A 27,636-nucleotide genomic window follows, 5' to 3' on the forward strand; every position below is an offset into this window, starting at 1 on the left:
AAAAGACGGATGAGATGCTTTCCAAGATTCATTTTTTTCGACATAATCCTCATGAATCATTTTCTGAGGCTTGGAATCATTTCACCGATCTGCTTATAGAGTGTCCACACCATAACCTAGCAAAAGACACGTTAGTTCGTGCCTTTTCAAAGGACTTTACACCACCATAAAGAAGTCCTTGACATAATGAATGGGGGTAGTTTCCTAAGTAAAGGGAGCCTCTGAGGCTTACAAATTTTAGAAAATCAAACTAAATGCAATAATAATTTGGGGTAGTGATGATATCCTCCGCTCGCTAGTTCTTCTTCAATAGTTAAGGCCGCGGTATGTTTGAGATGAAACCCCGATCCGAACTTAAAAATTTAATCGAATCTCAAACTAAAAGGTAGAGGCTATTTCGTTCAACAAAAGTCTATCCCCGTCATGAATGTAAACTCAAACCCATGTAATTTCTGTTTGAGTCCCGAAAGCACCCGACTCTATTGTCCTCTCTGCCTATGAACAACAACAATTAGAGCAAGATAATGTTTGCTCCATTAATAGTTATCCTATTCCTAATGCCCCATGGAGACAACATCCCAACTTTAGTTGGCGAAACAATCAACAAGTTACACCTCCAGGGTTTAATAACCAAAATGTTAGGCAAGCAAACAATTATAACCAAGCTCCACCTAGACAAGGACAAGGTCAGGGGAATTATAATAATTATAACAACCAAGCGCAACCACAACAAGGTCTAGCACAAGGTCAGGGTAATTATAATAGTTTTAATACCAATAGAGGTATCGTTCCGGTTAACAATAGTAACTATCATAACCCACCCATAAATAATCAACGTGAGATAGTTCTAGTCGCACCACCTGTGACTACTACACCTACACAACCGGATCGTATTGACACCTTTATCCTTTATCCAATAACTTTTCCAATAACTTTTCCAATCAATGACTCAATCAAACCAACCCAAAAAGTCTTTCGGGACAATCCATAAAATCGGGGCATACAATAGTTAGCCTAAATCGAAAGCCCAACCAAAAGGCCATCACCACTTCCGGGAAAGAGCGATACCAAATCCTAAAATAGCAAACCACACCGGATATCGAGGTAAACGGTAATACCAAATCACCACTTGAGGAGATTAAACAACAAACTAAGAAACAGAAAAGCGTTTTCAAGAATCTAACGATAAACCTTCCTTTTCTTCGAAGCTATTAAAAGCTATCTAACCACGCTAAGTTTCTTAAAAGTTGTGCACTACTAGGCGTAAGACCAACATACCTAAAGACGCCTTTCTAACTGAACAGTTCCCAACTTTATCCGAAAATAATGGAATTGTTAAGTACAAGTGATTACTGTAAAAACAATAAAATCCTAATATTAATGTTAACAACACTAATACGTAATCCTACCGTTCTTACGTTTAAATCAATTCTTCTTACTCTCAAAACATAATCATGCAATATAATGAGTAAGGATTCGTCCACTCTTAACTCTCTAGACTTAAATCGAATTCAACCAATCAAACCCAAAAGGAACAATGGTGAGAGTAATGATTTGATGTGAAATTTCTATACTACCATTCTTAACACAAGAACAATAATAACAATAAGACATAATTAAATTAAACTGAAATTAAAACTAATTTAGAACTAAGATTGTGAATAACTAATTATGAATTTAAGACAACTAAATCTAAATAAGAATTTAAACAATAATCTAAATTGAAATGAAGAACTAATACTTTATTCTAAAAACTAAATATGATTCTAAACTAACTAATTGAATGAATGTAAAAAGACTAGATCTAGATCTAAAAACTAATCTAGATCTATCTTTTTCTAACCCTAAACTCCATTAACATTAGCTTCCTAACCTAACTGCCATTAACAAAATTAACAAAGAGTCAAGCTTTTGTTTTTATACTTTCAGATCCAAAAATCGTGCATGGGCTTGGAGCCATGTTTTGGGCCGGAAAATCGGGCCCAAAACCCAATTTCTTTAGTCCAAAATGGGCTCTTCAACTGCAGTTGGCTTCAACAGATGTTTCGTCCACTTTTGCTCCTCTGATTGGGCCAAGGGTTGGACCATTGGAAAGCTCTTTTTGAGCCGGTCGTTTTGACATAAGGTAGGCCCAATTCCGAGGTCTGAGTCCAAAGATATGGTCTTCGGAAGTTCTGCTGACTTTGTGCATCAAGTTTACGCCCGCGTGGACTTTGACTTTTCAGCTTTTGACCGGGCTTTACAAAGGTTTTGTCTTCTTGAAAATTGGCCTTTAATCATAGAACTCCTTAGCAACCGACCTTTGCTCCTTTATCTCGCTAAAGTGGCACATTTCTGCACATAATGGACTTTGAAGCCTGAAATGCATAAAAACACGTAATCAATATTAACTCTTAATTATTACTCACATAATTGGTCTAAAAGTATGATTGTTAAGGGGTTAAAACTACAGTTTTGGGCTCTTATCAAACCACCCCCAAACAGCATTTTGCTTGTCCTCAAGCAAAGATGAGAAATTAGAATAAGTGACCAAAAATGGAGTTCTATCTACTCTCGTTTCGCTGAGTGCGATTGCATTGACCATATGCAACAAGGCCTTAAACCACTAGGAATTCCCTAGTGGACGAGTTATAGCCTCGTGAGAGTTTTCCAGTGAAGGTACTCACAAACTTCATCTATACTACAACGACTAAGAAATAAAACTATTGTTTCCTCATTCATGTCTCAACTATCTATACATCTCACTAGCAATTGAATAAGAATAACCAAGTCAAAAACCTAAACTAATATATGCATAATAATCAATCATCTATGATACAAATATATATACTATGAGTAATACTATGAAATGCCTAATAGGTTCGTTTTGAAAAACTTCGAATAAGCGTCCTTAAAGTAGGTCCTCGATCACATAAATGTCAAGACAAAAAACCACTCTGATTTTTCCGCTCAAGTTTATTTACTCCGATTAATGCGGTGGGCACACTTTACCTTACAATCTCAATGACAAACAAGGAAGTCGAGTCGATCAAACACATCGCCACTTACTATCACACTAACCTATTCCTAATTAAGCTAGAGGTCTTTATTAGGTGTTGCGGGGATTAGGAGATGGTTTAAGAAGGAAGGAAATGGATATTCAAAAGGACAAGTCTGAGATAATAGAGTCTTCATATTATATAACTTAGGGAAAACCTTGTTATTTTCTTTTGCTTCTATACTTTGTTTCCATCCTTAGCCATATATATATTTTTTTTTTCTTTGGCTTTTGACTCTTTTTATTCTATTTTTTTTGGAGTTTTTATTTTATTTCTATTTTTATTTTTCTTTTCTTTGGATAGAAACTTCTTTTCTTTATTTTCTGAAGCAATTAACTAACTTTTGTTTACACAGGGTTTTCTCTTCTTCTTTCTTCCTTATTCTATTCTCAGACTTATCTAAATTGGGTAGGTTGAATTTTTTTATTTTGTTTTGTTTTGTAACAGGGTAAAGGAATTGTGGTTTATGGAAGGCTAAAGAAAGGCTCGAGGGGCGACTAGCGGAAAATAATTCATAGGTTTGAATTTCTGGCTATATTGATCCAAAGAGGGCCTAAATTCTCGCTTAGGATATGGCATAGTGATCAAGCAAGTGGACGTGTGATTTCTCTATCCGGATTTTACTTCTCCCTTGTGTCATTTCTCAAATATTTAAACTTCATATAAGGCTTTAGGCTATATTCTCCACAGGATTTGTAGAATAAGTACTCTAGCCTAGATTTCAGAAACTTACTTGCTAACAATCATAGATACTCATGTAATAAATTTATAGATAGATGCAAAGATTATTACCTACATATTAACCTAAGTTTCTAACAATTATTTTGAGGCAACAGCTACGTGAGACTTCTAGATTGTTAAGAGCATAGAGAAAGAAAACAATACCAATATTCCTAAGTGTATAGCATAAACTTATTTATTTATATTTTTGAAATTTTTAACTTGAAAACAAATGCATATTATACATATCTATATCCTAACAGATGCCTTAATTACACGTGTTTCTATGCCCCCCCCAAACAAGAAGCATGCTTTGTCCTCAAAGCATTTAAATAAAGAGGGTAGAAAAATACCATGGAAACGCGTGAAATTCTGGAACATCTGCAAAACAAGGTTAGAACATACTAATATAGGAAATAAAAAAAAACCGACGCAACTCTATAAGAGTTCCACCCATTATGGGGTTAACAGAATTAAATTGCTTGGGACATAAGCAGACACTAACTGAAACTAAAAACTTACCTCCACTCCAGCGTTTACTCGTCATCCTCCTCTTCTATAAAGAAGTGAGGTTCCTTCGCATCTTGCCATGCCATTATAATTTGCCAAGCTTGCCGCCATTTATCATCTACGGATGCTAACCTGTTAAGCGCCACTTGGTCGGATGGGGTGTAAGGTGTAACCTGATGAGGTTGTATCCTCCACCCTTGCCAAGTCATTGCACGAAAAGATTGGATAATACAATTGGTGGGTCTCACAATTTCAACCCCAATTCAATCCGTGAAATGGGCACAAAAAATAGGGAAGAAACATAGCATAATATGGCAAACTCAAACAAGCATAAGAAGATACTTATGCCTCATGCTATGGGCTCGTGCTAAACTAGACATCAAGGTTCTGGGAAGGTCATGACACATCGTCCCCGCGGGCTAAAAGCAAGGAAGGCGGCTGGAAGTGGCATCATTCACAGAAGAAAAAACGCCATTCCCCTAAAATGTTTAGCATTATCCAAAACATAATAGATCCTATGTTCATGGACAGGCCACCAAGGGCGACGTTATATTCGCCTTGGTCCTCGATAAGGAAAATGCCTGCCCCATAAGGCTCATGCAAAAAGTCATAAGTGTAGACATGCATATTATCTACCCAATAGCATCAAGGGTCTTGTATTTCAGCGGACATGGCAAGTCCAAGAACAAATGCTAGTAAGAACCATAAGCGGTTCCCAGCCTACGTGTGTGATCACCTCGCGAAACCAAACACCATAAGTAGTGCTTTGAAACAAATCTTCGAAAGACTGTTCCGGTATTATTGTAGGAGATGTCATCTCAAAACTACTCTTTGGAACAGTACAAATCACCCGAACAACCCGCTAAAAATTGGAATTTTCCGTGTTCCTGCGAAGGCGGTAGCGGTGGGTGCTCGAGGTTTTGGAGTTACAGTGTTTGAAGCGAGTCGCTCAAGTTGGGGAAGGGGGTTAGCTCGAGTAAACTTTCTAAAATTGTCTAGGGCGCGCTCTCTACTTGAAGCGCTTCGTAGTAAGTCTTTGAAGGCGAAGTTTAAGAGGAAAAAGAAGGGAAATCTTGGAGTGAAAGGTAAGAGATGATGGTGGGGTGTAGTGTGGGTTGTGAGTGTAGAATGAAGGAAGTTTAAATAGGTTCTGAGCTTCCAAAACGAATCGACAAGTTTCCAAATTGTTTAAGGCAATTTCCGAAAATAGAAAATTTCCAAACCCGAAAACGGAAACAAACCATATTTTTGATTTTATAATAACCCTGGTATCTTTTATACTGGATTTAGAATAGTAACTTCTAAACTCTCTTAGATTTCATCCTACCACCACATCTAATCATAGGTATGCCAATTACGACAATATTCTCAACCTTCACTCCAAAACAAACTCTAAAATGGAGGATCTTCTACAAATCATGATAGAATAAATAATACCACCCCCAAACAATTCGGGAAGGTGGGATTAACAATAAAATCCATGCACAATTTGAAAAGAACAACATTATATTAAAATTGAAATTCAAACAACATTTAATTACCAAATTCAAAGTTAACTACGGAATTTAACAACGTAACATCCTATCTACTAAAAATAATAAAAAAACAACATCAAAACAACAAACAAGGAGAAATCTAGCTACTCTTAAAGGGAGTGAGGTGGGGATAAGAATAGGAAGTTTAGTGATCAAGCATAGAAAAACCAAACACCCCACCCCCAAACAAATTTTTGAAAACAGGTTTGTAAAAATTTGTTTTAAAACGTGGGTCTTTTAAAGTCAGATTCCCTAGACTTAAAGTGATATATATGTATTTACATGCAGTTTCCCATATATCAATAATCTAAAAAGTTGTGGGTCTTTCCACAAATAATTAACATAGAATACACCATCAAACAGAATTAAGCACCAAGATTTCCTATGACGTAGCTTAGTGGAATAAGAGCAAAGTCTTATAGATCTAAAACCTAATCGAGCATACAGTTTCTTCTTTGTCCTCCCTACGAAGGGATGCCAAGTAAATGAACGTGAGAAAATTGATGGTTGTGGAAGATACGTAGGATGTGGATAATTTTGAGAAGAAAAAAATGGAAAAAATGAAAAAGTGTCAGGTGGCTTGTCCTTGGGTGTTACTTCTTCACCAGTTGGTTTTAGATAGTTATGAAGCATAGGAGAAACGCCAAGGTCAAGTACAAACTCAATGGTTCTTTGAAAAGGTAGAGGCGAGGAACATTAAGTGATGGAAGGTGAATGAGTGACATGAGGATGTGAGGTGGGTGAATGGTGTTCAACTAGTGTTCTTAGGTCTATATCATCAGAGGCCTTGAAATATGCAAGACATTCCTCAATAGGTGGGTAAGAAGAATCACTGGGATAGAGGGCAAAAAATTCTTCTTCCGTCATGGCGTCAAGAGATGAATGGATGTCAATAGGAGAGAACTCGCGAGGCGGCAAAGAAGGATTACAAAAGAGTCGAAGGAAATCCTCCTTGATGTTATCTACGTCTAGGGAGTAGAAATTGTGATCCTTGTCTTCTTCCATAAGAGGGTTATCTACTAGTGTGGGGACTAAAGTGTCAGCCGCACTAATGTGAGGTACAAAACTCTCAATAGACTTCACTTCTCCTTCTACAGGCAAACCTAGTTGTCCCTGTTTTTGTCTAAACATGTTAACTTCTACAGAAAGATTTCCAAAAGAAAGAGTCATTGAGCCATCCCGACAATTGATTTGGGCATTGGCGGTTGCCAAGAAAGGGCATACTAAGATGATGGGAATGGAATCATGAGCAACTTCGTGTCAAGAATAACAAAGTCGGTTTGGATAGTAAAAAATCCGAACTTTAACGAGAATATTTTCAACTACACCCTTGGGATACTTAATAGAACGATCGGGCTAACTTGCAAAGTCATTTTGGTTGGTTGAAGTTTTGTTAGACCTAGTTGTTTATATAAATAAAAAGGGAGTAAGTTAACACTTCGCCCGTGTCTAATAAAAAGCGGTTGTTATGAAGGTATCACCTAAGGTGCATTATCTGATAGGGCGACCGGGGTCCTTGTACTTAACAATTCCATTATGTTCGGATAAATAGGGATATTGTTCGGTTAAGAATGCTTAGAGTAGGGTATGTTGGTTTTCCTCTTCTTGGGGCCACAACTCTTTTAGAAACTTAAGCGTGTCGGTAGTAGACTTTTTATAGCTTCTAGAAAAGATAGGTTTATAGTCAAATATTTAAACACTTCCCTAAATCTCATCAAAATTCTCATCCTTTTTAAACACAACTAGTCTTTGGGGATATGGTGCTTTATCACTATTTTTATGAAGGGATAAAAGTATTATTAGTCTTTGCTTTATCTCTATCCGTTTTCCATCTAGGTATCCATATTGGAACCTCTACAGGTGTAGGTCTTCACTTTCTATTATTGGGTCTTGTAATGTTTGCCCTTTTTTGGTTGTGGTTTTAACCGGTACTTCTACAATTGTAGGGTCTTCAGTTTCTATTATAGTATTTGGTATGGTATCATTTTTAGTTTCATGGGTAATCTTTAGGCATAGTCACTTGGTTATCAACTACTCGCTCGAAGCGAAGGGTAGTAGTAGTATCTATAGGTCCCCTTGGTTTATATTACCATTACAATTGAATACTTTTTATTTTGAAGGCGGTGTTTGTTGACTTAGGATTAGGCAATCGCCACTTGACACAGAAACACGCCCGGTTTGGTTATTATTTTGGTTAGAAGACATGTCAATAACCTTTTGGCACAAAGACTGCATCATTTGCATCGTTTGTTTCATCATATTAGAGTTTTGATCATCTTTGATCTTTCATTAAGTTGGAGTTTTGTTGCATAATTTGATTTTGTTTCTCCAACAAGGTCACTACTACTTTGTCTGTAGATGGTTGTATTGGAATTAAAGCTTGTTGGCGTTCATGTCTTGATGTTGATAGTTAAGGTTATGGGTACTAAACCTCTATTCTGGTCACCTAAGTTCCCTTGTCCTTGATGTTGAGTTAACCTGGTTGAAGTGTGATGGTTGTGGTGGTGTTTGTGCATAGACAAGAGGATAATAGAAGTCGAATGCTCAAGACTACAAATGAGACATTACAATGAGTAGAGTTAATGTTCATGACTGGTGGTTGTTGTTGTTGAACAGTGATGGCATCGATAAGAGTTTTAAACTTCGGGATCATATTTAACCTCAAGAGAAGAAGGAGAGGGGCGGGAGGAATCGTTACCTCCCCGATTGTTGTTCTTCTTAGATTGATCTTCTAAGAATTTATAAGCCTCCAAGGCTCCTTTACTAAGAAAACTACCCCCATCATGATATCTAGAATCTCCTTATGACGATGTAAAGCCCCTTGAAGAAGGCGAACAAAAGCGTGTCTTTTTTGCAAGATTATGATCTTGGGCATTCAATGAGAAGATCGATGAAAGCGATTCCGTGCCTCTGAAAAGGATTCATGAGGATTTTGGCGGAAGAAATGAATCTTTTGAAGCATTTCATCTGTCTTTAGTGGTGGGTAAAATTGTTCCATGAACAATTGAACAAGTTGAGCCCATGAGTCCACGAGTTTGGCGTTTGGGCGATTAACCAAGACCCGCCTTGTCGGCTAGGGTGAAAGGAAACACCCTAAGTTTAACTTGATCCGGACTTACACTAGGATGATGGAATGTAGTGAGAACTTGGTCTATCCCTACGATGTCTTTGGTAAAGGTTTCTCATGGTCTAAACCATGAAAAACCGGTAACAAGTTAAATATATTAGGGGGATTCGAAAATCCCCACTAGATCTGCAAGAAGAATGCCGCGACTTAGGGCCATCGTTTAGGGCTTCATAAAAATCGAGAGATAGGAGTCTCTTGTTCTTTAGCCATTGATGCAAGTGTGGTGTGTGAAATTATAGATAGGTGTGTTATATTTATTTCTCACGAAAAACAAGCCCGATTATACTAGAATTAAAACTCCTCGTACGAAGAGGCGAGAGTGGAAGAAGAAGTACTGAATGCCTCCTTGCTTCGTGTTTGAATAAGCGTCTTGTATCACGCAATCTCAGTGTATTTAACAAGTTAGAAACACTGAATAACTTGAAGAAATAGAAATTTGAACTAACTCGTGAAAATTGGGGTACATTCCTTGTTGAATTTTCCTTTGAGGGCGCGGGTGCCCTCTGTTTTTTCGAATGTCCAGTGTTTTGGGCGCGGGTCACGCTTCAGGGTTTTCGAGTTTTAGGCCTTTTATCGTACTCCAAAAATTTGAAATTTTTACAGTAATTTACTAAGACATCTATCAAGTAGCCTGTAAAATTTCAGATCAATCGGAGCTATGAAAGTCCCTCTACTGCCCTGCAAAGTTTGCAGAATAGTTTTCGGACACAATACAAACACCCGAATAGTTAACCCATCAAAATAAAGCCAAAAATTGCCAAATTTGTACTGGAGACTCCTGACAGATCCTACTTGTTCCTGTAAAACTTTTAGAGCAATTGGAGTTCTACAACCTCTCCTTATCGGCTGGTGTTCCAGATATTAAGTGTTTGCAACACTGCAGAAACACACTGGAAACACTCTACTATTTAGGTGGTCAAAACAAATAAAAAACTCGTAAAATTTTTACTGCAAACTCCTAACTTAGGATAGATACTCCTGTAAAAATTATAGGATTTTTAGAACTCCCTAAGTAACCTTACTCGTCTGTTTTTCAAGAACATAGGGTGTGAAAACTGAAATGCAGCACTGTAAAGATCGTATTTTTTTCACAAGGTAAACCAACTTTGAAAAATCTGAAAATATTCCAGTAAATCAACAACACATTAAATATTATTTATGAAAATTTTCAGAATTTTCGAAAATTTAGAAATACCTTTACCGCAGTGTTTTTCTCTGTGAATCCATGCCCTATGCCGAAACAAAGGAAACAGGTTCGAAAATTCAAAATAAATAAGAATGAAAAATTAAAAGGGTGGGTCGGTAGAGAATGGGGGATTGCCCCTTGGATTCAAGCAATTGAATTCTTGTCTTGAACGAGATTAAGATGGTAGCGGTGCCATTTGATAAAAGTTATTTTACGTAATCTAACTATCTATGCGTAAACACAAATAATCAATTTACGTAAATACGTGTTTATATCAATATTCCTAAATATTCCCCGGCAGCGGCGCCATTTGATAACCGTAAAAATAATATAATCCTAAATATTAATGTTAACAACACAAATACGTAATCCTACCGTTCTTACGTTTAAATCAATTCTTCTTACTCTCAAAACATAATCATGCAATATAATGAGTAAGGATTAGATCACTCTTAACTCTCAGACTTAAATCAATTCAACTAATCAAACCCAAAAGGAACAATGGTGAGAGTAATGATTTGATGTGAAATTTCTATACTACCATTCCCAACACAAGAACAATAATAACAATAAGACATAATTAAATTAAACTAAATTAAAACTAATTTAGAACTAAGATTGTGAATAACTAATTATGAATTTAAGACAACTAAATCTAAATAAGAATTTAAACAATAATCTAAATTGAAATGAAGAACTAATACTTTATTCTAAAACTAAATATGATTCTAAACTAACTAATTGAATGAATGTAAAAAGACTAGATCTAGATCTAAAACTAATCTAGATCTATCTTTTTCTAACCCTAAACTCCATTAACATTAGCTTCCTAACCTAACTGCCATTAACAAAATTAACAAAGAGTCAAGCTTTTGTTTTTATACTTTCAGATCTAAAAATCATGCATGGGCTTGGAGCCATGTTTTGGGCGGAAAATCGGACAAAACCCAATTTCTTTAGTCCAAAATGGGCTCTTCAGCTGCAGTTGGCTTCAACAGATGTTTCGTCCACTTTTGCTCCTCTGATTGGGCCAAGGCTTGGACCATTGGAAAGCTCTTTTCGAACCGGTCGTTTTGACATAAGGTAGGCCCAATTCAGTCACGAGTCCAAAGATATGGTCTTCGAAGTTCTCACTGACTTTGTGCCTTTGTTTACTTTGCGTGGACTTTGACTTTTCAGCTTTTGACCCGGCTTTACAAAGGCTTTGTCTTCTTGAAAATTGGCCTTTAATCACAGAACTCCTTAGCAACCGACCTTTGCTCCTTTATCTCGCTAAAGTGACACATTTCTGCACATAATGGATTTTGAAGCCTGAAATGTATAAAAACACGTAATCAATATTAACTCTTAATTATTACTCACATAATTGGTCTAAAAGTATGATTGTTAAGGGGTTAAAACTACAGTTTTGGGCTCTTATCAACAAGGACCCTGGTCGTCTTACTGTAAAATGCACCTTAGGAGATTCCCACACGACGACCGCTTTATTAGACTTGGGGGCGAGTGTTAACTTACTCCCGTATTATTTGTATAAGCAAATAGGTCTACAGGAAATGCAACCTACAAGAATAACGTTAACATTAACGGACGGAGTCAATTAAGTATCCTAAGGGTGTAGTGGAAAACGTGCTTGTTAAGGTTCAGGATTTGTACTATCCTGCTGATTTTGTTATCCTTGATACAGAAGTCGCTAACGACTCTGTCACCGATCATCTTAGGGCACCCCCCTTCTTGGCAAACTGCAAAAGCGCTTATAAATTGCAGCGATGGTAAGATGTCCTTATCTTTTAGCCATCTTTACGTTGAAGTAAATGTTTTAAAATGATGAAACAGATTATCGAATCGCGTCTATAGATGGGGAGGTTAGCATAATTGAGAGCTTAGCTCAAGATTATTTTAACAACACTTTTCGAAAACAATATGTATAAATTCTTTTCTTTTGGAACTTCAGATTTTGTAAATGACTCTACTTAGAGGAAGTCAACACCATCCTTGAGTCCACACCAATTGTAGACCGCCCGGTTGCTCCATATCGCGAGTATGAAGACTTGCTACCTAAGCAAGTATTCATTATGCAAAATGGGGACCCTAATGAAACATCTATTGATTTTCCTTCCACCCCAGTGCTTAAACCTCTTCCCCCGGAGTTAAAATATATTCAACTTGATCCGGATGGTAGTCATCCGGTAATTATATCTTCTCAGTTAACTAAGGGTGAAGAGACACGTTTAATCCGGGTGATTAGGGAACATCGGTCTGTGATTGGTTGGTCCCTAGCCGACATCAAGGGAATTGACCCTAATGTTTGCACTCATCGCATCCATTTGGAGGATAACGCGAAGACTTTTCGCGAACCTTAGCGTCGTCTGAACCCTGCCATGAAAGAGGTGGTTAGGGAAGAAGTCTTACGATTACTCGATACGGGTATCATATACCCAATCTCTGATAGCGAATGGGTAAGCCCCATTCATGTAGTTCCTAAGAAATCGGGAGTTACCATGGTGCGTAGCGAAAAGGGTGACTATGTTGTCACCGCAAGGTCCTATGAAATGGAGAATCAGATTGATTCTGGGGCGTTTAAATGCTATGACACGAAAGGACCACTTTCCGTTTACCTTTTATAGATCGGATGCTTTCGAGCGCCTAGGCGGTCATGCTTTTTATTATTTTCTCGGATGGCTACTCGGGCTATTTTCAGATTATTATTGATATTGATGACCAAGAAAAGACTACCTTCACATGTCCCTTTGGAACGTATGCCTATAAAACGAATGATTTTTGGCCTTTGTAATGCTCCCGTACCTTCCAAATGATTGTATGCTTTATATATTTAGTGACATGGTAGAAGCTTTATGGAAGTTTTCATAGATGATTTTTCTATCTATGGAGACTCCTTCACGACTGCTTGTCTAACCTGTCTAAGGTTTTGACACGGTGTGAAGAAAAGAGCCTCGTTTTAAACTGGGAAAAGTGTCATTTCATGGTGAAAAAGGGCATAGTACTAGGTCACATTGTATCTAGCGATGGCATTGAAGTAGATAAGGCCAAACTAGATAAGATAGCGACTCTACCTAAACCACGAACTATCCGTGATATTAGAGCCTTTCTAGGCCATGTAGGTTTTTATAGGCGATTTATTAAAGATTTCTCGAAAATAGTTAGGCCTTTAACTAATCTGCTTTTAAAAGATGCAATCTTTGATTTTAATTTTAACTGTAAGCAGGCTTTTGAAACTTTAAAAGCCGCCCTAACCTCTGCACCAATTATACAGACCTCCGATTGGTCTAAAAACCTTCGAACTCGTAATGCGATGCTAATGATTATCTGATTGGTGCTATCTTGGGACCGAAAACTAGATAATAAGTCCATTTGTTATTTATTATGCTAGTAAAACCTTAAACGATGCTCAACGGAATTATTTAACTCTTGAAAAAGAATTCTTAGTTGTCATTTATGCTTTAGATAAGTTTCACCCTTATTTGGTTGGTTCTAAAACTTTAGTTTACCACGGACCATCATGCGACCATAAGTACCTTCTTGCAAAGAAGGATGCTAAGTAGATTAATCCGATGGATCCTTCTCTTGCAAGAGTTCACATTAGAAATAAAGGACAAAAGAGGGGTCGAAAACGTAGTTGCCGACCACTTATCTAGACTTACAAACGACGATAATAGTGATTCTGAGTCCATACCGGACTCCTTTCCTGATGAGCATCTGTATGCTATTTTTCAGCACCGTGGTATGATGACATTGTAAATTATTTAGCTGCTGATGTTATGCCTTATAATTGGTCAAGAAATGAACGTAAGAAGTTCTTGGCCAAAGTTAAGCTATACTACAGGGATAAGCCCTACCTTTTTAAGTATTGTGCGGATCAGATTATTCGTCGTTGGATTCCCCAGTGGGAATATAATGAAGTTCTATCGTTCTGCCATGACAAAGAGTGTGGTGGCCATTTTAGTAGAATGAAAACAACCGCTAAAGTTCTTCAATGTGGATTTTATTGGCCTACCCTTTTTAAGGATGCCCAAGTGCATTGCAAGACGTGTTTTCGTTGCCAACAACTTGGGCGAATCACGAAGCGTAATATGATGCCATTAAATCCAATCTTGATAGTAGACATTTTTGACGTTTGGGGCATTGATTTCATGGGTCCCTTCCCTGTTTCCCACGGTTTCATTTATATTCTAGTTATCGTGGACTACGTGTCTAAATGGATAGAGGCCATGGCTTGCCCGTGAAAGCAATGACCATAAGGCGGTTGTATTTTTTTTTATTAAGGAGTATATTTTTCGTCGGTTTGGCATTCCTAAAGCCATCATTAGTGATGGTGGAACACATTTTTTGCAATGAGTTGTTGCATCCCTAGCGAAAAAAGTATGGAGTTACACACAAAGTAGCAACTCCTTATCATCCACAAACTAGCGGACAAGTAGAAGTTTCTAATAGGAAAATCAAAAATATTTTAGAAACAACTGTAAACCCTGATAGGAAAGACTGGTCGAAACGTCTATCAGATGCCTTATGGGCGTATAAGACGGCTTTCAAAACTCCTATAGGTATGTCTCCCTTTAGACTTGTATTTGGGAAACCATGTCATTTGCCCGTTGAATTAGAGCACCGTGCTCTGTGGGCTATAAAAAGCCTTAACTTCAATATTGATGAGGCGGGTGTCAAATGCAAGTTGCAATTGAATGAGCTTGAAGAAACCCGTAGCGATTCTTACGATCTCTCGAAGGATTATAAAGCTAACATGAAACGTGTTCATGATAAGCAAATCTTGTGCAAAGAGTTTGTGGTTGGTCAAAAGGTTTTGCTTTACAACTCCCGTCTACATATTTTCCCAGGGAAACTAAAAACCCGTTGGTCTGGTCCTTTTCTAGTTACTGAAGTCACCCCTTACGGGGCAATTACCTTGGTAAATCCCAAGGACAACAATACCTTTCAAGTTAATGGTTAACGGTTAAAATATTTTCACGAACTTCTGTCCCCTGATGTAGAGGAAGTCCTTTTACAGGACCCTGTCTATGAGGATTGACCTTTGTCATTTGGTATACTTTCTTTCACTTCCATATAGTGGTAAGTGCACCATTTAGGTAATCGGGCCCTCCCTATGGAGTGTGTGGCTGTAAGTACCGGATCCTAAGTCCACGTTTCACATAATTCACGTTTTCCACTTTTGTATGTTTTCTCGGTTTTTGAGTCATGTTCCTCTATGGGGTGAATTATGTATTTATTGTCTTTCGTTTTTCTTATAATAAACTAATAAAAAAAATAAAAAATAAAATCTAATATCATAGAAATAGCAATCCAACAAGTCTTGGGAATCTGACTTTAAACGACCCACATTAAAACAAATTTTGTGCTAAAAAATTTGTTTGGGGGTGGGCAGTCGGTCTTTCCATCCGGATTGCTCGAACTTTCCATTTGTGTTGCTTAGGCCCATTAGTTGTAGTTCAATTGGGTTGATATTATCTAAAACTTAGATTTCCTTCGTTCGCATAACTTACGTCACACACGCACTTCGAGGCATTTTTCAACCTTCTTATACGTCACCCATGGTTGGAATTGAGTATTTTATGGATCATTGGATTGGAAATTCTCTACTGATCATTTCCATAACTCATTTGCCAAAATCGGACCAGTAACGAAGCGGCAAATTGAATTTGAAATTGCGCAAAATATCGAAAAAGTTCGGAATTCAAATTGGGCTTGGGCCCAAACTCGCGCGCACTGGCAGCGCACCTGCGGCCCCCTTTGTTTTCATAAATAGTATCGCATTCTAACCCATCACTGCCATTAATAAAGTTTTCAACCTAAAGAAAAAAAAAAAAAAAAAAAAAAAAAAAAGAGGAAAGAAAACCTAACTACACCTACGGCAAGCAGTTAAACCAAACTGAAATCTTCTCCAAACCATTACTACCACCAACCCCAACAATTTTAAAACTCCGAAAACAGCCACCAATTCAAGCTTCAAGCTACCACCGTACCCACCATCGCCACCACCGTGTTTTTAGTTGTTTTACATCAAACTCGCCTCCTTCACCATCTACAAAACCATTGGTTGTTTCAAAAACTTCAATGGCGCTACGACGAAGAATTGTGTCGAACACGCGCGTTTGCGTCCGACCGTTTAAGTGCCATTTTGACGTGGAGATGATTAGGAGAAATTGGAATGGACTGTGGTACTTTCGGTGAGGAGTTCTATCACTACGATTTGGTAGAACGGTTTTATAAGAAGCGAGAATTGGAGGGATAGGATTTTCATTAAGGTAGCGAGAACGAGGAGGAAATAACGAGACGGTTGTTGGTCGCTATTTGTTAGGAATTACGCTGAAAGCAACCTAGAAAGCGACCATTCGGGAATCGATATATCTTTGGAGTTCCTACTTTGATGAAAGATACTTTGTCGTGGAGGGTGAATACAATACGAGTTCTCATTCGCGTTAAGCGCCATCGACCACGAGAACCAATCAACCGGGCTTCGGTGGATTGGTAGGATTGGTAGAACGCCCGGGAAAAGACAAAGTCAGCGATATCGGTCTGCAATGTCTGCACGTTCTCTGGATTTTGCAAACGAATAAGTATAATTTCTGCATCATCGATTTAATTTTTAATGTGATTAGAGGAGTGGGAAAGAGCATGGCGCCTCTTCCCGTATTGATCACTAAGATCATGCTCTCATTTAGAGCTGTCACAAAATCTGCTCCTATTAAGATCAAATTGCATTCTAATGCAAGTATCTATACGGATTACATCCAAGAGACTTGGCCGTTGTCCGAAGGAAATGTGGTTGAGTCAGAGGATGAAAGGGAGGATATGACATGTCTGGATGATGATGCATTAGATAGTTGTAGTTCTAATTTAGAACGCATGCAAGTGTTGCAAAAACCGGTTTAAGGCTTGCGTTAGCGTTTATGGTATTTGTGAAAATATCCGAGATAGACAGTTGTAGTTCGAAATAAGCAAACGAACCTTCGGCGAGACTTGAAATGCTCGAAAGGGGTCGGGGCGATATCTTGTCTAACTTGGAGACTATCCACCAAAGATCACCAAGCCCGATTATCGCGATCTTCGGATCCGAGATGGAAGCACGGTAGCTTGTTCCGAATAGAGATGCTCTGACGCATACCACCCGTGGAGGGATCTGTTTTAGCCGAAGTCCGAGAGACATGGCGTCGTCGCCGAAGGACAGATGGCTCAAGCCATTCTTCATCCCAGGACCAATCTCCATCTCAGGGTCCATCTTCATCACATGGCTAGGTGTTCACCATCAGTTTGTGTTCGCTGTTATTTCATTGTTTTGATTGTTTTATTAGTTGGATTTTAATTCAGTTGTTAAATTTAAATATTAATGTGTTTGTTTTATGTTGTTTGGATTTAAATTTTTAATATAAATGGTTATTTTCGAATTGTACGTGTTTTTATCATTAATCCCACCTTCCCGAATTGTTTGGGGGTGGTAATATTTATACCGAGCATAATTCGTTATATGATCATCTTCTGTAAGGTTGTCTTGGAGTAAAGGTTGAGAATTTGGCCGATATCGGCATATCTATGAATATGTGTGGTGGTAGTATGAAACCTAGGAGAGTTTAGAAGTTACTATCAAAATCCAGTATAAAAGATAACAGGGTTGTTAGAAAATCAAGAATATGGTTTGTTTCCGTTTTCGGGTTTTGAATTTTTCTATTTCCGGAAATTGCCTTAAAACAATTTGGCAACTTGCCGATTCGTTTTGGAAGCTCATAACCTATTTAAACTCCCTTCATTCTACACTCACAAACCACACTATACCCCACCATCATCCCTCACCTTTCACTCCAAGCTTTTCCTTCTTTTTCCTCTTAAACTTTTGCCCGACGCTCACGGACTTCACTGCGCCCTAGACACTTCCTGAAATTTTACTCAGAGCGCGACTCGTGCCCAAACACTGTAACTCTAAAACACACTGTGCCAACGACCAGCCCAAAACACCTGAAGCGCACCAGCCCACGCCCTCCGTACACCGCGAAAATTTCCAATTTTCCGAGGGTCGCTCCAGATTTTGGAGCTATTCAAAAGTAGTTGAGATGACATCTCCTATAGTCATACGAACAACAGTCTTTCAAAGGCGTGTTAGGAACCGAGACCTATGGACATTGGTGCCGAATTACGGGATCCTGCGATTAGGATGGCTTCATCTATCTGGTAAGTGATGACGATTCATATTCAAAGACCGCGACTTATTACTTATTTCTACGACCACGTTAGATTCTATTGTAATCGGGATGGAGAACAAGAATTCTCCGTCGTAGTCGATGACACGACACTAGAATTCAATAAAAATGTGGTCGCTTTAGTTTCAGGATTACCAATACTTGATCCTGTTCACACATGGGCATATATGACCGATAATGCATACCTTTATGATTATACATATTTACATGAGTATTATGGAGGAGGGGTATTTCGAGTAATGGACCAGGGGCGATATAGCATTGCCCTTGGTAGCCTGTCCTTAAACGTAGGCACCACCATGTTATTCATCCTGATGAATATTTTGGGGAATGGCGCTTCATTTTGCAAAAACGATCTTGTTGGTGACATTTTCCTCGCTTTAGCTGAGGGACGTCGCCGATATGACATTCCCCGAGTTTTAGTCGCTTCTTATGCCTGTTTTGGTAAACCGCATCATGCGTAGTTGTTTACCTGTATTATGTACCCAATTCACAGATTGGAAAAGGGTTGAAGTCATGAGACCCACTAATTGGGTGGTTAAGCTCATTCGCGAATTATGACTTGGCCGGGATGGCGGTGCGACCTCAATTGATGCCTCCCGTACATCCCATCGGACATAATAACACTTAACAGGTTAGCATTAGTAGATGATAAATGGCGGCAAGCTTGGCAAGTTATAATGGCCTGGCGGGATCTTGAAGGAACCTCATCTCTTTCTTTGAGGAGGAGGATGCTTAAAGCGGGGAGATAAGGTAAGTTTTTAGTTTTATTATTGTGCGCTTATGTCCCAAGCAATTTAATTGCATTAACCCCATAATGGGTGGAACTCTTATAGAGTTCGTCGATATTTTATTTCCTATATTAGTATGTTCTAACCTTGTTTTGTAGATGTTCCAGAATTTCACGCGTTTCCATGGTATTTTTCTACCCTCTTTATTTAAATGCTTTGAGGACAAAGTATGTTTCTTCTTTGGGGGCATAGAAACACGTGTAATTAAGGCATCTGTTAAGATATAGATATGTATAACATGCATTTGTTTTCAAGTTAAAATTTTCAAAATATAAATAAATAAGTTTATGCTATACACTTAGGAATATTGGTATTGTTTTCTTTCTCATGCTCTTAACAATCTAGAAGTCTCCGTAGCTTTTGCATCGAATAATTGTTAGAAACTTAGGTTAATATGTAGGTAATAATCCTTGCATCTATCTATAAATATATTACATGAGTATCTATGATTGTTAGCGATAAGTTTAAAAATCTAGGCTAGAGTACTTATTCTACAAATCCTGTGAGAATATAGCCTAAAGCCTTATATGAAGCCGAAACATTTGAGAAATGACACAAGGGAGAAGTAAAATCCGGATAGAGAAATCACACGTCCACTTGCTTGATCACTATGCCATATCCTAAGCGAGAATTTAGGCCTCTTTGGATCGATATAGCCGGACATTCAAACCTATGAATTATTTTCCGCTAGTAAGCCCCTCTGAGCCTTTCTTTAGCCTTCCATAAACCACAATTCCTTTACCACGTTACAAAAACAAAACAAAATAAAAATTCAACTTACCCAATCTAGAATAAGTCCGAGAATAGAATGAGTGAAGAAAGAAGAAGAAAAAAACTTGTGTAAACAAAAATTAGTTAGTTGCTTGGAAAGAAAAGAAGTGTCCATCCAAGGAAAAAAAAAAAAAAAGAAATAAATAAAAACTCCAAAAATAGAATAAAAGGGAGTCAAAATCCAAAGAAAAGAAAAAAAAAAATATGGCTAAGGATGGGAACAAAGTATAGAAGCAAAAGAAAATAACAAGGTTTTCTCTAAGTTACATAATATGAAGACTCTATTATCTCGGACTTGTCCTTTTGAATATCCATTTCCTTCCTTCTTAAACCATCTCCTAATCCCAACACACCTAATAAAGACCTCTAGCTAAATTAGGAATAGGTTAGTGTGATAGTAAGTGGCGGATGTGTTTGATCGACTCGGCTTCCTTGTTGTCATTGAGATTGTAAGGTAAAGTGTGCCCACTGCATTAATGGAGTAAAATAAAACTTGAGCGGAAAAATCAGAGTGGTTTTCATCTTGACATTTATGTGAGGACCTACTTAAGGACTCTATTCCGAGTTTTCAGAAACGAACTAGCTAGGCATTTCATAGTATTACTCATAGTATATATATTTGTATCATAAATGATTGATTATTATGCATATATTAGCTTAGGTTTTTGACTTGGTTATTCTTATTCATTTGCTAGTGAGATGTATAGATAGTTGATACATGAATAAGGAAACAATAGTTTTATTTCTTAGTCGTTGTAGTATAGATGAAGTTTGTGAGTACCTTCCCTGGAAAAATCTCACGAGGCTATAACTCGTCCACTAGGGAATTCCTAGTGGTTTAAGGCCTTGTTGCATATGGTCAATGCAATCGCACTCAGCGAAACGAGAGTAGATAGAACTCCATTTTTGGTCACTTATTCTAATTTCTCATCTTTGCTTGAGGACAAGCAAAATGCTATTTGGGGGTGGTTTGATAAGAGCCCAAAACTGTAGTTTTAACCCTGTAATAGTCATACTTTTAGACCAATTATATGAGTAATAATTAAGAGTTAATACTAATTATGTGTTTTTATGTATTTCAGGCTTCAAAGTCCATTATGTGCAGAAATGTGCCACTTTAGCGAGATAAAGAAGCAAAGGTCGGTTGCTAAGGAGTTCTGTGATTAAAGGCCAAGATTCAAGAAGACAAAGCCTTTCTAAAGCCCGATCAAAAGCTGAAAAGTCGACGCCGCGTAAACAAACACTCAAAGTCGTGAGAACTTCTGAAGGCCATATCTTTGGACTCAGACCTCGGAATTGGGCCTACCTTATGTCAAAACGACCGGCTCGGAAAGAGTTTTCCAATGGTCTAAGCTTTGACCCAATCAGAGGAGCAGAAGTGGACGAAAGGTCTGTTGAAGCCAACTGTAACTGAATAGGCCTTTTTGGACTGAAAGAATTGGGTTTTGGGCCTGATTCTCTGGCCCAAAACATGGATCCAAGCCCATGCACGATTTTTGGATCTGAACATATAAAAACTAAAGCTTAGATCTTTGTTAATGGTAGCTAGTGAGACCTAAAACAATAGATAATTCTAGATCTAGTTTTCATTAAATTAAATTAAGTTTAGTTTAAATTCAATTCTTGTTTTAGATTAAACTTTTAGAATCATTGTTCTTAATTAGTTTGATAAATAAAATAGCTAGTTTGTTAATTTCGATTTTTTCATTTCAATTTATAGATCTAATTTTAATTCTTGTTGTGTATCATTTCTGAATTGTTAAATTAGATTGAAGTATTGTTAGTTAAATTAGCCAAGTTAGAATTTTGGTATGATGTTTAGTTTTAAATCAATGGGAAATGATAGTGGTATGAATCAAGGCTAAACCTCCATTAGAGGGGTTGAAGAAGCCTTGATGACGCTTGATCTTTGTTAAACTTAGAAATCGTCGTGATAATTATTCCACTCTAGAAACGATTAATTCACTATGAGAATGGGTTTAATCGCTCATATGCTAGTTATGAATTGGTAGAAATGTCATGTATAATTAGGGATTAGAATTACTATTTGGATATGCTAAGCATTCAAATTGGATCACGGCGAATCTTTGTTAGTAGGATTAAGTCGAGTTAAGGTGGATTCAATTCCCTTTAATTCTTTATCTAGATTCAAACCCTTAGCATTCTATCATTTTGTTATTCGTAACTTGTTAATTGAATTCACCTCGTAGTATAGAATTCCCCTCGTAAACCTCTCATTAGACTTAAGACCGGTTAGTTAACTATGAAATCATTTCATGCTAGAGAACTATGAGTGGAACGAATTTGTTACTCCACTCTATTTCGATAGAATTGAAAGTAGAAACTTGATAAATATAGACTCGTAATAAGTTTTAGTTTACTTACGTTTTGAGTTTCATCGTTCATTTCGTAGGTAAACTATCATTTTTATCTTTTATCAACTGTCCATGCTTACATAAAGAATTTTCTATGATTTGGATGATCTGTCATTTTGAAATTCACATATATGGTTCAAGTTGCTTCACATGACACAGTGTTCTTCAAATATTGGCATGTGTAATATGCTCAACATACCATCATGCAAAGTGGCCATTCTTGTATATGAAAATTTTAGAAACTAGTAAGGATCTCTGACAGGATTTAATTGAAAGTTTGAATCTCTGATAAAATGTGAAAGAATTAAGCATTAAGCCATTACGATCCACCAAAATGCACGCCATGATCCAATTACCCAGGTACAAAATTGCCTTTTGAAAACATGCCATGCATCCTGCGACATTATTGCAATGATTCCCATGGGCTGTATAATAGAGAAAGCAACGGAACCTTTTTGGCTGGGAATGTTCAAATCCACTACACTTTATGATTTGTGGAATCCTGATGGAGGGATAATATATTAGCTCTTGAAATCCTCAAACGTGAATCAATAGGACTGAATAAAATTGTAAAAAATAACAAGGAAACCATTAAAGAGAAATAATGACATTTATAAGAATCCATCTATTCACGAATTATAAGGTTTGGGGTAGTAAAATAAATATAAAAACGTTATAATAAGACTATACACTTTTATTCAAAATACCCGAGAGATTCCCAACGCTCAATGGCAAAACAGTCCAAAAATTTCCACCATCCTCCCTCCTCCTTTATCCAGGGCTTACTAGCTATCGCCGGCCAACGCTCAATGGCAAAACAGTCCAAGGCAAACCAATTATATTGATTTGCACCAATTATATTGATTTGCAGAGCAGAGTAAAAAATGGGTTAGTATGTTCTTCAACCTGCTAAACAAACAAGCACACATATACTGCAATCAAAATTATGAAATATATAAATAAAGTATTTCATAAACACCATCCACATATTAAAGTTATTATGACATTAAACAGAAGGCATTCAAGAAGGGATGCATAAACATATACAGAGAGAAAAACCACAACGACATATACTCAAACAGCTGATGGGTTTTATAACTTAGTTAAACTACTCAAGACCACACAAAATTTAGGAATAGGGATCAGACAAATTCATAATTTGAAAATAAAAGTAAAAATAAATAAAAGGTAAAATTAAAAAATAAAGAACAACGTGCACAACTACAAGCTGGAAATCTACCCACTTGCATAAAAGACCACCAAATCACTAGATTTAATTGAGAGAGCATGAGTGAAGACTAAAAAATAATCCCCAAACCAGGAAAAGAACATATACAAAACCATATCATTACTAAAATCATGAATTCCAACACTCACCAGACTTACAGAACACTCGGATTTTTCCATAGAAGAGTACAAGATATCAAAATATTAAGATAAAAATCATACATTTGGTTATAATTGAAGCAACTAGCACCGAAATTAGTGTTAGTTGTGCATTAAACACCTAGCAGTGTGAAAAAAGCGAAAAAGTATAAATTAGATTATGAAAATTATCAAGCCCTAGAATGAAAAGGAGAAGGAAGGGAATACTAATGGATGGCGGTGGCGCGACAGCAGAAGTGTTGATTAGGTTTAGAGAGAGAGAGGGATGAAAAGTATAGGAGAGCCCGAGAGAGGGGAAAAGAGAGAAGAGCATGATTCTTTTATTTTTTTTTCCCTCTGGCCCAAAAGTATAATTTGGCCTCTCAAAATACTAATTTTGGTCATTATTTTTTAATTTACTAATTATTATCTTAACCTTCACGGTTTTCTGTCAAAACAAAACTTTTAAAATACGTTACAAATTAATTCTCGATTCAGAGATAATTAATGTAACACTCTGTGGACAATTTTAACACCCATAAAACGTTAGTAATGTAGTTATGCTTAATAAATGTTAGAAACAAAAAAAAAGTGTGCATTACAAATATCTTGTTTTGGTGTAGTGAGGCTTTAGTGTTCATACCTTGAAGCCATTGGACTATGAACAATGAATGTTCATACTCTTATTGGACTATGAACATTCAGTGTTCATACTCTTGTTGGACTATGAACAATGAATGTTCATACTTTTGTTGGACAACTTATACATTGTCGTATATAAACTTTCTTTGTTATATAGTGTCAAGGCACAAACAAAGTGAACCTTTCAAGGAACCACAAATTTAGGGAAATGCAATTTAAAAGTGAACTATCATTTATTTTTCAATCATACAATCACCATCAAACCCTATGTCCCTATCTTTAGGAAGCTTAGGAGCTCGATCAGATTCATCAAGCATTGGGTAAGGGCTGATCGCAGAAGTTAAAACTGCAAAAATGTATATACCAACCATGGAAGTTAATACTGTGAACAACATATTAATAGGCTAATAATATATGAAAACAAAAAGACCATATCTGCTCCCCCAAATCATCTCCTAACACAAATTCTATGAACTCTGAGAAGTTAGTGGATGTGCAGACGAAATAGAGATCCAGAAAAACTGAAACATCATTAATTTGAGAGAAGTTATGCATTTGTTTACACAAACAACTAGAATACAACTTAAGAAGCTTCAATGTTCATTAACTGCAATGTAAACAAACAACAATTTCTTAATCTTACATCAATCTTTGGACCCAATACTAAAACCTTGAGTACACATCTTTTGTTGGTATGCCTTCAACAGTTCAGGAATCTCATGATGATGATACTTTGGATTACATACTCCTAATCTTACCGCATTACCTACAACCTTCTTCTTCATCAAACCCTCGGATACCATAGTTTGAAGAACCTCTTCTTGGGAATATTCTCTTTTCTAAGCTATGTCCTAGAACGGTTGCATTGTTAGAATACACAATTTGATGAAACTGTCAGGTTTACAGAGTAGAGTTCCTGGGCTCGAAAATGTAAACTTTGAGATATACCATTTAAGCACACCATGATCATCAGTCTTTATCCATACCTTCATCTTCATTGTCTTCTCATCTTCATCTTTGTTACCATCCTCATCCTCCTCCTCCATAATGTCTCCTTTAGTGTCCACAAATCGAAAATGGGTTCTTCAAATTTGGGTGCTGAAAATCGAAAAATAGGGGGTTTTGGGATCTTTTGATTTCAAATTTGGGTACGTGAAATAGAATAGTTTGTTGGAGGAGAGACGTTTGTTTTGGGTTCCGTTTAATTTTGATTTTTGATAGTTAAAATGAAAATTTTCGGTTTTTGGAGAGAGAAAGAGCGAAAAGGTAAGGGTTTTGATCACAAAAATAGAAATGAAAATTGGGAGAGAAAGAAAGTAATTTACCGAAATACCCCTGCTATATTTAGTTAATGCAATATTTGGGCCTTTGATTTCTAATTTAGATTGGGTGATCCAACGGTGAGTTTTGACTGTAAGGTTGCTGTTAGATTTTCGGCTATCAACCTATCCGGCTATATATATATATACATTTTCAATCACGAGCAACACATTAATTGAATGTCGGCCTCATAAAATACACTCCCAACTGGGAGCAACAAGTTTCACATACCATTTATCATTTGTCTCAAACAAAGAAATAATTAAGTTTCACATACCATTTATCACAAATACAATAAATTTCCAAGATACACCAACAAAATTCAATAACTAGCCATAACCAATTCTCCATATATTTTAACATTTACGATAAAATGAAACATATAGATATCTTTTCATTCCACACTAATCTTTCCACAGTAGTAAGAATATAACAAAAGTATAAACATTGACCATATAGTGCCATCATGCCAACACCCAAATTAAACACATAACCATATCCATTTTAGATTTTAGCTAATACTAACAACCTTGTTAATCTGTCCCTCGACTGACAATCCACCATTGGATTTCTCTAAAACTCTAACATGTTAGACTTCCTAGTGTAATACAGTTATAGATGAAATTTGAGGTCAATCCTATAATGGGTCAACCTCCATCTAATCATAAACAAAATATTGTGCACTACAGTTTTCTGGTGTAGTTTCTAATACAACCAGTCCCACTAATGGAAGCCTCAACAGAAACTAATTAACTGTTAGATAAATCTAAAAATCTAATATATCATACTACAATGTGTCAGGAAACTATGGATTAAATTTGATAGACATCTGAGTACGGGAGGATCTCCGTCTAGGCAGAAAGAAAATACTGTGCAAAACAGTTTTATGAGTAGTACGTGTTTATTGTCCACTATTCATTTTCTTCACTTACAACCCTAAAGTTCATTAATGGCTTCCTACATCCAATCTACATGTATATAGACATCACCACAGCAACAACTAAATGTTTCTACTTAAAACAAAATCTAAGCTAACTCACATGAAAATAAACAACAAGAAACTAATGTCCATATACCCATATTAATTACTACTCAAACGATACTCGATACTCGTAAGTGTGAATACATATAAAAGCTAAACAAATAATAAAATCAACTCAATCACTCGAGATCGTAAAACTTCAAAATAACTGATAGCAAAAAGAATATTTTTGACGTCAGTAACACAGTATGCCATATTAAAAACTAATACATGTACTACTACTACACTCAATTAATTATTTTAGTAACTCAAACAATGAAAATATCAATGGTAAAGTTCAGCTAGATAATCCAAATGAATTAAGCAAATCGTATTAATTATTAATATTCGTATTAAATGTAATTTACACACAACAATATAAAAACTAATTTCCTAATCAAACGGTGCAGAATCTAAGAAAAAGTTGTTTCATAGAAGTTGTTCAAAATATGATTTCCTACCGTACACGCTGATAATTTTCCATTTTGAATGATAACCGAGTGCGTAATAGCCACATTTTACATATAATAAACAAAGACAGAGATTTACTGATAATTTTCAATAAGCAATCCAAAACTTGATTTTTAGTTCTAATTGATTATGCCTTAGACATTACAATCCAAATAAAACAATAATAATATAATATAAATTCTCTTAACACAATATCAATACAAAATAAATAAATAGTGTCTATTCACTTTGAATTGAATGCTAGTAAAAGAATATCAAAATTTAATTTAATTTTCTCCAATCCTTTTTCTTATTCTTCTTTTGTTTCTTTCAATCAAAAATGTTTTTATTTTTAATGGAGGCTAAGGTTTTGTTTTTTGAATAAAAAGATTTTTACTGAGGAAATTCGCAGGTTTGTTTAATTCAAAAAAAATTTAAGCTTGATTAACTTAACCTATGGGCCTCAAATGAGTCTAAAAATACCCAAGGTTCATACCTATATGAATGGGTACATTTTAACAATGTTTTCAAGCCCAATATGATTTTCAAATACCCACAAAAGTTTT

The 27,636-nt window shown here is 36.5% G+C and overlaps 1 protein-coding gene across 1 annotated transcript in view; it reads right to left on the minus strand.

The window, feature by feature from the left end:
- The window catches only part of LOC147511761 (uncharacterized), a 58,923-nt gene extending 33,598 nt beyond the window's left edge, over window positions 1-25,325 (minus strand). Inside the window, exons 1-2 of the mRNA XM_086598555.1 lie at window positions 25,184-25,325; window positions 24,530-24,625 (exon numbers count right to left, since the gene is read on the minus strand). Coding sequence (XP_086454681.1) covers window positions 24,530-24,625; window positions 25,184-25,325 — 238 coding nt within the window. The remainder of the gene's footprint in view (window positions 1-24,529; window positions 24,626-25,183) is intronic.
- Window positions 25,326-27,636: the final 2,311 nt, after the last annotated feature.

This window comes from Coptis chinensis, chromosome 3 (genome assembly GCF_015680905.1).
Source record: "Coptis chinensis isolate HL-2020 chromosome 3, ASM1568090v1, whole genome shotgun sequence".
NCBI classification, from domain to species: Eukaryota; Viridiplantae; Streptophyta; class Magnoliopsida; order Ranunculales; family Ranunculaceae; genus Coptis; species Coptis chinensis.